At 45.6% G+C, this 10302-nt stretch overlaps 1 protein-coding gene across 2 annotated transcripts; it reads right to left on the minus strand.

Moving 5' to 3' along the window:
* Positions 1 to 1208: 1208 nt before the first annotated feature.
* On the minus strand, positions 1209 to 3676 carry LOC132246459 (uncharacterized). 2 transcript variants are annotated; one of them, XM_059719594.1, is made up of 2 exons: positions 3571 to 3676; positions 1209 to 2384 (listed from the first exon to the last, which is right to left on the minus strand). In XM_059719594.1, exon 2 carries the CDS (start codon positions 2342 to 2344, stop codon positions 1535 to 1537), a length of 810 nt encoding a protein of 269 aa, XP_059575577.1. In that variant the 5' UTR covers positions 2345 to 2384; positions 3571 to 3676; the 3' UTR covers positions 1209 to 1534. The 2 variants fall into 2 exon arrangements, with proteins under 2 accessions (XP_059575577.1, XP_059575576.1); XM_059719593.1 differs by having other exon boundaries at positions 1209 to 2513.
* Between the last annotated feature and the right edge of the window lie 6626 nt (positions 3677 to 10302).

The following is a 10302-nucleotide window of genomic DNA, read 5'->3' on the forward strand; positions in this document are numbered from 1 at the left end:
TGCGTCAGCATGGAGTTAAGACAAACACTGAATATACAGGCAGTCTCTTAGTTTGTTTTTTTTTTTAAAAAAAAAGGTATGTCATAGATTAATCTGATTTGTTTTTGCCAGGCAGGGTTGGTGACCCGGGCAAGTCAAAGAGCCTAGGAGGCAGGGAGTGTTGTGAAGGGCAGAGCACTCAGGGAATTTAGAAGTGCTGAGTGTGCACTGAAGTGGAATAAGCAGCCCTGTAGAAGGGCTTGTGAAGAAGTGTTAACATGCAAAGTTATCAGATTAATTTGTGTAGTGAAGCTGTACACACTAGCTCCCACTCACACACTTGGTGCATACTTCCTTGTCTTGGAAAACCCTCAGATCATTACTGTTGGGAGAAAAGAACGATTTTAAAGATAAAGTAATGGCCACGCCATACCAGTACAAGAGAATGCACTAAGTTTGGATATGCCTGAGCCTGCAATTGAATAGAGATGCCCCTTTCTCCCCACCCCCAACCAAGCCTCTGCCCAGAAGTCATGCTACCTGCATTGCACCCTTATCTCATGGAACAGCCAACATTTTGAGCATGGCTACAGTTGAAGGCCAGGAAATAGATAGCAAAGCACCACATGCTGCAGGCCAGCAGTAGCACTCAGCCTGTACATCGCACTCTGGCCTTGCTCCAGTTATATCAGAGCCACCACCTGGAACAAGTCCCTTCTCTGGAGCTGGCAGAGTTACAGCCACAGAAGCAGAATCCGCTGCTTCCCTGGATTGAAGCAGTTCTGAAGCAGGCACTGCTAGATCTGGGGTCTTCCATTGGAGCAATTTTACCCTCAGGTCCATGGGCCAAGGGCTGCCTCGACTGGAGTCTTCTCCTCTGCTTCTACATGCTGGTACAGGGGCCAGAGACTGGAGCTGGCACTCAAAGCGATTGTGATCCTGTGTCACTAGAGGAAGAATGGAGGAAGAACCCAATTATGGTGACAGTGCATGTGACTTCAGTCTCATGTCATCTTCACAGTGGGGTACATGTTTTACAGGCTTAGTTCAGAGTCAGACTCCAGTGATTTCTCCCAAGAGAACCAGGCCACTGTCTGAAATACACTCGTGCTTCCTAGGATGCATAGAGCAAATGGGAAGTCAGCATCCTGTAGGGTTGCGTGTACAGTCCTTATTTCAGGCTGGGCTGCAGCTTCTTGTGTCGAGTCAGTTTCTTCAGTGATTTGTAAAAAAAAAAAAAAAAGTCTCAGTCTCCTAGTCTCAGCCCTGTTTCTTTAATGGGTAGTGGCAGAGCTGCGTGATCTGGAAGGAAATCCTCTAATCAGTTGCTAGTCAGGAGTAGTTTTATTTCCTTTTGTGCTGTCAGGTGCATCTCTGCAGGAGACTGGGCTTCCCTAATTTAACTTTGTGAACTTCAATTGCTTGGGTACATGTACATGGAACAGGCTGGGCTTCAGCCGAGTAGCATGGAGTCTCTTGCATGATCAGTGGAGGATCTGTATTGCCATCTCATAAGACAAGCACGTTGAACAGTCAGGGGTTAGTACAAGGGCAGTCACTGCTTTGGGCTGGATTTTGCTTTCTTGAGCCACCTGCAGAGTGGGCTTGGTGTCAGCAGTAGGTTGTACAATCTCTTGCACACAGCAAGGTAGCCTTCCAGCCTGGTCTGGCTTTCCACTAGGGCCTCAGTTTCTGGGTTTGCAGGTTGTGAACTATGCTCAGCATCTTCAGTCACTTCTTTGCTGGGGGTAGAAGGTGCCTGTGAAGACCTCAACTGCCAAATCTCAGTCACCTCTGAAGCAGTCAGATCCATTTCAGCCTTATCTGTGGCCCATGCACTAGCATGTACCCCTTGTTTAGCTAGTGGAGTAGCTGGAGTCTCAGAATCAGGGTATGCAACAAGCCCAGGCTTGGCCGTCTCTTCTGTACTCTCTACAGCAGTTGGGGCTTCTCTAGGCTGTCTCACGTTTTTGGGAGCAGGCTTACTGTCCTGCGTTACCTTTGTAGGAGGCTTGGCTTCTGTTCCCTGTAGCACCTCACCTGAAGTCTGGACCACATCCCTGGCTCGTGGTACCTTGCCAATCCAAACTTGCAGCCTTTGCCCGAGGCTCAGACGATGAGCGGACTGATCCACTGCAGTCTTCCCCATTGTCTGTGCAGATGCCTCCTGTGTTACTGGTGTAAGAGCACTGCCAGGGTCTTGCAAAGCCTCTTCTGGGAAAGACCAGCTCTGGTCAATCCATGCTGTAACCTCTTGCGAGCTTTGTGCAGTAGGAAGCATTTCCCCACTTCCCTCCACAGCCTCTTGAGCCTTACATTTCTCACTTGATGCACACAGCCTCTTTGGGCTAACTTCATTCCCCATGGCTGGGGTTTATAGCAGCCACTCAGACAGAAAACCTCTCCTATAATGCAAGTAGTGACAGAAGGAGAAAGAAAAAAAAAAAAAAAAGACCGAGGAAGTGGTAGTTGGGCAAGAAGCCCAAATCCTGCTCCGTCAGGAGTATCTTAGTAACCAGCTCCCAGCATCCCACCTGCAAGATATTAGGCAGTTTGTTAGTACACACTTCCACCCTGCAGGAAAGGGGCCTAAAGCTTGAGCCAAAGCACATCAGGACACATGGAGGTGGTTAGGAGCTTAGCTGAGCTGGTAGGATACAGCTGCAGCCTCTTTCAGCTTTCTATTTGGGGGCACACCTGAAGTCTCAAGTGAAAGCAGTCTTCAAAAAACAAGTAATCAGTGAGCTAGTTTGCAACAGTGACATGTTCCGGTGTTTGTACACCAAGAATGATTACAAGCCTCTTTGGTCGTCCTGCCCTTCATCCCATTCCCCACCACTCGTTTTATTTATCCAAAAGCAACAACAAAAGGGAGAAAAGTCCCAACTGAAGGCTGCTGATTTGACATTGGCTTTTCCAAAAACTAGCTTAAACTTAAACATCCAGCTTAACAGGCATTTGGGATGTTTCAAAAGCAGCAGCAAACACTTTCAATGCAAATAAACAGTCTTCATCAAAAGTGTCAAATGAAAAGGTTTGAGTCTCTCAGTACCACTAAAAGCCCTTGCTAAATCCATTACTCAGTTCAATTCTTTGCTGCCCAAAAGGAAGTCTTAACACTTCACAGCGATGTTTAATTTACACTATGGAGCTACTCCAAGACCATGGTAAATAGTGTTCCAGTGCCTTTCATTTCCAAGGCTACATATTAGATATAGAGAACATTGTATTCAGACAGTAGAGACTGTTCAAAGAATAGTGGAGATTAAGCAGAGAGGTACAGAGGAAAAGGGACAACAGTTCAAGAATACAGTAACATGTTTTAAGTAAAATGTCTAATCAAATATTTTAGTGAGTTAGTGCAATAAAGTAGAGCAATACTTTCATTTCTGAAATATGGGAAAGCAATAAAACACATTAAGCTCCAAGCAAGAGAGAAAGTTTTGCTTGAGATGGCCTACTGCAGAAGATAGCTCAGAGTTGTTGGATCACTGGTATCCCTGGGTAGAAATCATCTCAGCAACAAATAATAGGGATCAGGGGAAGCGAACACAGAAAGAGATACACGCATATGCATAAAAACAGCCTTACCAGTCTATAGAAAAACTGCTTTCAAACCACCTCAGAGCTTTATAACTCAAAGCCTCTACTGAACTCAACACTTGCCTCAAAAGGCAGCAGGCTGGTCTTAAATAGGGAGGGATGGTAACACAGAATTGCTTCCCCTGCCTATTTGTTCCATTTAATTTCTGTTCCCCTTATACTGCATGGGAAAAATATTCTGTTTCAGGGATTTAAGCTATACCAGGTGGTCATACTTCTTATATTTGAGCTTTTTGTGTATCTGGTTATTTTTATTTTTGCTTTAACTAGTCAAAGAAAAGTAGAATTGCAACATGGTATGGCATTTGTTCCAACAAACCAGTTATTGCTAACTAATATGTATAGCAGGCTGTTGGGTAATTGGCCTGTAATTAGGGGGTTTTGTTCTGAAATTATAGCCTAACTCCTGCATGCTGCCTCCCTACTCTACCCTTTGCCATGGCAATGTGAAATCAGGGGGGGTTGGGGTGATTAGGTCAGAGGACCCTACATCCTTCGCTGCCTAGTCTCTGATGTCTAGGTCTGCCCTGTATAAGGACAGCTAGGTTCCCCATGTCTGCAGATGCTGATTTGGCAGCTGTACACCTTATCAGGATATCACTGTGACATTTTCAGCTTCCTTGTGACACTTCCTCCACTGCTTTCACATATCCACCAAAGCATCTGAAGTATAGTGGTGGCTAGATGACTAGTGTTATCTTCTGAAAATGGTGAGAATCGGAGCTAGTGGGTAACGTGGATATTCAGGGTGGAGTTGGGACAACATGCAGAGATTCACATTTTTCATTTCCCTTTGAGTGCAACAGGCTTGGAAAGCACTGCTTGGTGTTTTGTAAAGAGCTGTTTCAATACAGGGTGGGAACACACATCCTCCTCCATTCCTGCTGCATCTACACTTTATTCTGGAGAAGAGCCTGTAAAGCCAGGGGATAGGAGAGGGAGCTGACCAAGCTGCTTGTACTAAGGGACAGAAGTCAACAGTAGCTTGGAAAATAGGAGACATCATCCTGTATCATTGCTGGCAGAGGAGTGCTTGGGAACCATTAAATCCTTTCCTGCAGGATTGGTTTCAGCTTGGGGAAATGCAAGGAATTCCTACAAGTGCAAACAGTGGAGGAACCATCTGTGTGATTTTGGCAAGGTGAGAGATTTTCTGAGAAGCGCTCTCTACTCAGAGATTTGCTGCTAAGTACCTGTCTGAAGCAAGTGGGTCAATTATATCCAGACTCCATTGCAGTGTTTTAGTGAGTGGTATGTCATTTAGCAGTGCAATTCCTGGAAAGGCAGGAGTTTATTCCATGCAAAATGGCACTGATAACCTCAGAACAAACACACTTATGAAAACTGTTCCCATTTCCTTATGCGCCTTTCACTTCTTTGTCTTAAAGGGGACAAAATGGGACATCTTGATATTAAACTTAACATTGTGGCGCATATTTCCATAGGTTTTCAGTTGGTTACTTATTACTGAGTTAGTGGTAAAAGAATCAGGTAGAAAAAGTAAAACAGTGGCCCAGGTTAGAGTCCCAGGAGACAGTGGAAAGAAAGAAAGTTTCTTGGGAAATAGCCCTGCTCAGCTCCAAGCAAGCTGAGCTCAGCAAGCACCTTTTATTGCCTTTGTCCTACCTGCTCTGTGCCTTTAGGAGAATGGCCACCCAACATTTGGTTTGATGAACTTGTGTGTTCAGTAATCGGCTTGCATTGTTCAGGCCCATAGATCTTGAAGGGGCCTACAGGTACAACTGAGGCTGTTTTGTGGAAGTGGCTAGGGAAGAAAAGCAACTAGCTATTCAACCCCACTGCTGCTAGGAAACAGGTCATGAATGTAGCATTGAAGTGGTTTTGGGGAGGAAAGCAGGAAGCAAGTAGGACAAACCTTTTTTTGTACTCAAGTCAAATCCTGAGATGGACTGTGCAGTTTGTGCTAGTTGAATTGGGCACCAACTTCTAGTCTAGACAGGGTGACAGGTCCTTCCTCAGTTGTGGAAGTATGTGACCTACTGCCCGCTTCTCCCCCTGTGGCATTTCAGCTTCTGGCTGGCTCCCCACAGAGATGGGTTGGAGATGTCTAACACCTACAGGCTTAGTTATATAACTGCCTGCAGGTTAACAGACATGCTGCACTTTGAGATCCTAGGATCTCAGATTGATAACAGGATTGGCAGCTCCATAGCATTCCCCCGCCTCATTCCAGAGAGCCACCTCTCAGCCCCAGCTCTTTCCACTCCCCCAAGTAATAATAATAATAATGATGAGGATGAGGAGGAGGAGGAGTAAGGAATGAAGAAACAAGTGGTTCAATAACAAAGTCAGCATTTATTGGAGTGATCAACATTAAAATTCAGGTAGCAGTAGGGAGTCCTGTGGTTCATCACAGACTTCATCCAGGATTGCCCTGCTACAGGTGGGTTGGGACAACATGTATTAAATTTAAAGGAGTTCCCTAACTTTATTGGATCTTCTTTAGTTTCCTAGTGTTTGAAGAAAGAAAGGACGGCTTAGTCTAAGAATCACTATGTCTTCCTAGCCAAGTAACTCTTGTGACCACGTACTAGCGATAATGAAGGATCTAGATGCGTTTGTAGCAGCAAGCTAGGTATTGAGACATTCCCTTCCTACTTCCCCCACTTCATGAGCAGCTATCCCCCTTTTATGAGTCAGCCAGTTCCAATTCCTCCTGCAGCTTTTTGTATCCTCTAGCAGGGTTTCTGCAAGAGGCTGGGCCTTCAAGGCTCCTTGGCACCAGCCTCTGGCTACATATGCAGAGCAGAGCGGGCTTCAGCAGGGCAGCTTAGGTTCTCTCTTGTGGTCAGTGAAGGAAGTCCAGGATAGGCATCATCTTTGGTCAGGCCAGTCAAGAGTTTGCAGTCACTGCATGGATCTGGACCTCACCCTCTTAAACCATCTGCAGACTGGGCTTGGCCTCAGCAGCCTAGTGCTGTGTCTCTTGCATACAGCTGAGAATTTCTTCTGTGGAGTCTGGCTTCCAGACTGTGGAGTGTGCTCAGTCTCTCTAGCTAGATCTTTGCTGCATGCAGAAGAAGGCTCCGCAGTCTCCAGGATGGTCTCTGGCTGCCCGGCCTGTGTCCATGCTCCAGCAGGCTGGGTCTTCCCAGCTCCTTCTTTGATACCAGTCCTATATACCTTAGCCTCTTGCATGGTCTGCCTGATGGCATGAGGCTTGCATTGCATTGGCTGTACAGCCAGCTGAGCCCTCGTCTCTCCTGTGCCCTTTGGAAGGCTCTGGACTTCCTGTGCCCAGAAGAATTTTGGTTTTCTCTCTTGCAGCATCTTAGCAGGAACCTGGGCCCCATCCATGCCTTGCGATACTGCTCCAGTCTGTGCTTTTATCTGGGCCACAGGCTGGGTGTCCTGTGGAGACCGAGTATTCATTGTGGGAGAACGGGTCTTCCTAATCCATCCAGAAGCCTCCTGTCTGGTAGGTGCAACAGGATTCACCTTACTGGCTCCAGTCTCAGCCTTCTGCTCTTTAGCATCCTCACATGGTTCACACACCTCTTTCTTCTGACTAGCTTTGTTCCCCATGGAGAAAGTCTGTAGAAGCAGCCCAGCTAGAAATCTACTCTGAAGTTAGTTCAGCAGTTTACGATGGACTCTTTAGTGGGGTAAGAAAGAGGAGCAAGAAGCCACCTGTAAACCATTAAGAGAGATTTATTAGAGCACATCATCTCTGCAAGCTGACTTACACCCAGAACAGAGGCACAGACACTAGTTCCTGGCCTCTCTTGGCAGGGTGGCTGCACCATCAGGACACAGCTGCTGCCAAGCTACCACTATTCAGTGTGGTATGGTATGGATATAGAATAAAATCCAGTGTCTCAAGTGACCAAATCCAGATAGTTGGTTCTGGTATTCATGTATTGAAAGCAACTGGGAAAGGATTTTTTTTTTTGGATAGTCTTTACTCATCCTATTCCCCAAGCAATGTCCTGTTCCTCCCTTTTGTTGTTTTCCAGGGGACTTTCAAAACCTCTGTAAGTAGCTAGGATGTTTGAGTCAGGAGTTCCTCCCCAAAAGAAAGGGGTGGGGGTGCCCAACACTTTCTATTCCCCCCACAAATAGCACCTCTTAACATCATTAAAGAAGCACATACTAATGTGTTTGCTCAGCTGTGATGTGATTTTCAAGCAGATTTGAAAAAAGGACCCCCCCCCCCAAAAAAAAACAACAAAACAAAACACAAACTTATTTTCGGTTTACATTACAAAGGGGCTCTTACATAAAGAAATGTTAGGGTTTGTTTGTTTTTTTTAAATCATTGTTAATAATTAAAGGCCTCCACTCAATCTCCAGCTGCATCTCAGGCAGATAGAAGAGTTTATTCCAACTATTCAGGCAAATAGAAAGGCACATTTCTATTAGAGAAAAAATGAACAGGTATCTTTAGAGTCTTATTTGAATTTGAACAACAGAGACTTAGTTCCTCTCTCTCAGAAGTACAGAAGAGGAGGGCTAGGAGGGACCTCCAGGAATTATCTAGTCCAACCTCCTACTAGAGGCAGGATCATCTCTATCCAAGCCACCTATGCAAATTAATTGTCCAGCCTATTAGTAAAACTACAGAGTCAGTCCTCACACAGCTACAAGACATAACACCCTAGCCTGCCAGAGAAGAAGGGGGACACTGTCCTGTTGTTAAAGATACAGACAGGTCTAATGACTATTTTTCTGGCACATGCAACAAAGGATGTTAGCCTTAAAAAGAAGTGTACAGCAGGCTTTGCTTCACTGCTTTGAGCAGAAGACAACAGTGGAGGACCCCAGGAGCACCAGCACCCTAGGACAGGATCCAACTCAGCAGTGCCTTTCATCCAGGAATGGAAGGAAGAATCAGTCCCATCACATGCAAACATACATCTTGGACACCAACTAACAACTACACCCAGAAACCCACATCCACAGCCATTGGCCAACTTCAGTTGAATTTATCATGCTGCAATCTAAAAAAAAGGGATACACCTGAACAGCAGCAGACAGCTTACATATAAGCCAAGTACCAGCTTACCAGCTAAAAAAAGAGAACCACCTTCCAAACACACAGGCTGTGTTGAAGCCTTAACACATACTGTAAAGGACAACAGGCTGGTCTTATATAGGAGTGGGTTGTAACAGAGAATCAGTTCCCCTCAACTCCCTGACCATTAGTTCCATTCAATTACTGTTCCTTAGGCAGGGAGTGCTGTTAAAAAGAAAAGAGTGGGATATTCTCTTTCAGAGCATTTTGAAATATCACATAGCCATGCCTCTTATTGCAGATTTTTCTTGTGTTCAGGTTGCTTAGTACTTTGCTTTTAATATTAAAAATAAAGTAGAATTAAAATGCAATGTGACACAATAGTGGTTGCTGTCAATTGATCAACACCTAACAGTGTATGGTGTGTAGGTAGTAGACTACTGGCTGAGCAGCAGGCTCTAGGAAAGTGGGCTTGTAATTTAGGGGTTTTGCTTAGAGACATTGATCTGTGGCCTTATTCGCTATGAAATATTTTTGGGAAAAAGCAGATTCCTATCAACTTGTCTTCAAGGGACTCTTGCATGGAATGGGCTCGAGCTGCAGGATATTTAGGCTGGACATTAGGAGGAGCTTTCTGACGATGAGGGAGGTCAAGCATTGGAACAGGCCACCTAGAGATGTGGAATCTCTGTCCCTGGACATTTTCTAGAGGCGTTTGGACAGACACTTGGCTGGGATGGTTTAATCAGGGATGATCCTGCCTTAAGCAGGGAGGTGGATTACATGACCTTGTAAGATCCCTTGAGGCCTACTTTCTATGATCCTATGTATTTTCCTGCAGCTGAAAAGGATCAACACTCCTGGCCTCAGCAGATTGTTCATCAGTGGGAACCAGAGGGGGTCACGGTCTCTGTACTCACTATGCTCTGTTCATGGACAGGAACTGAGATGCAAGGACTAAATGTGTCACATGCAAAATAAAAGAGAAGTCCTTATTAACCCCTCTCCTAATGAATACCTGAGGCAGAAGCACGAGGAAAGGATCTGATTTTGCCCCACAACCAGAGATGGATCAAAAGGATCAAAGAGATCCAGGGACAGGGTCGAATGGATTCCCTGAGCAAGACTTCAGAAATCCCAAATGTGCTTCTGAGTGCTGAGATGGGTTTAGGGTCCTGCACGCTCCACCCTGATACAGCCCCTTGGCAATAGCAGTGTTAAATAAGGGTGCATGGCGTCAGCTATCTAGTAAACCTTAATCCATCCCTGCCTTAGACTGAGGTATTAGCCTGCCCTATATAAGGACAGCCAGGCCTCCCTTTCTGTGGAGGTGTGCTGATTCTGCCTGCACTCCTAGTCCAAGTGTCACTGATTTCTAGGTCCCTTGCAACACTTTCTCCAGCGCTTGTACATATTTCCTGGTGGTTGTCAATGCAATTGAAGTACAGAGACAGCAGATGATTAATGCTGCCTTTGAATATATTTGGCAATTGGGAACTGAAGTTGCTACATGGTAAGAGGGTCTTAGGGAAGGCTGGGGCAAGTGGCAGAGACTGGCATCATTCAGGGGTTTCCAAAAATCCCTTGGTCACAGCAGGTCTTGGCAGCACTGCTTGGTGCTCTGCAGAGACCTCTTTGGTCATATCCTCCTCCTTTCTGGCTTCTTCTGCATTACAAAGAAGAGCTTATAAATAATTTTCCTTTACAGGAGAGGTCTGTGATAGCAGGTGGAAAGGAGGAGGAGC

This window comes from Alligator mississippiensis, chromosome 16, assembly GCF_030867095.1.
Source record: "Alligator mississippiensis isolate rAllMis1 chromosome 16, rAllMis1, whole genome shotgun sequence".
In the NCBI taxonomy this organism is placed as follows: domain Eukaryota; kingdom Metazoa; phylum Chordata; order Crocodylia; family Alligatoridae; genus Alligator; species Alligator mississippiensis.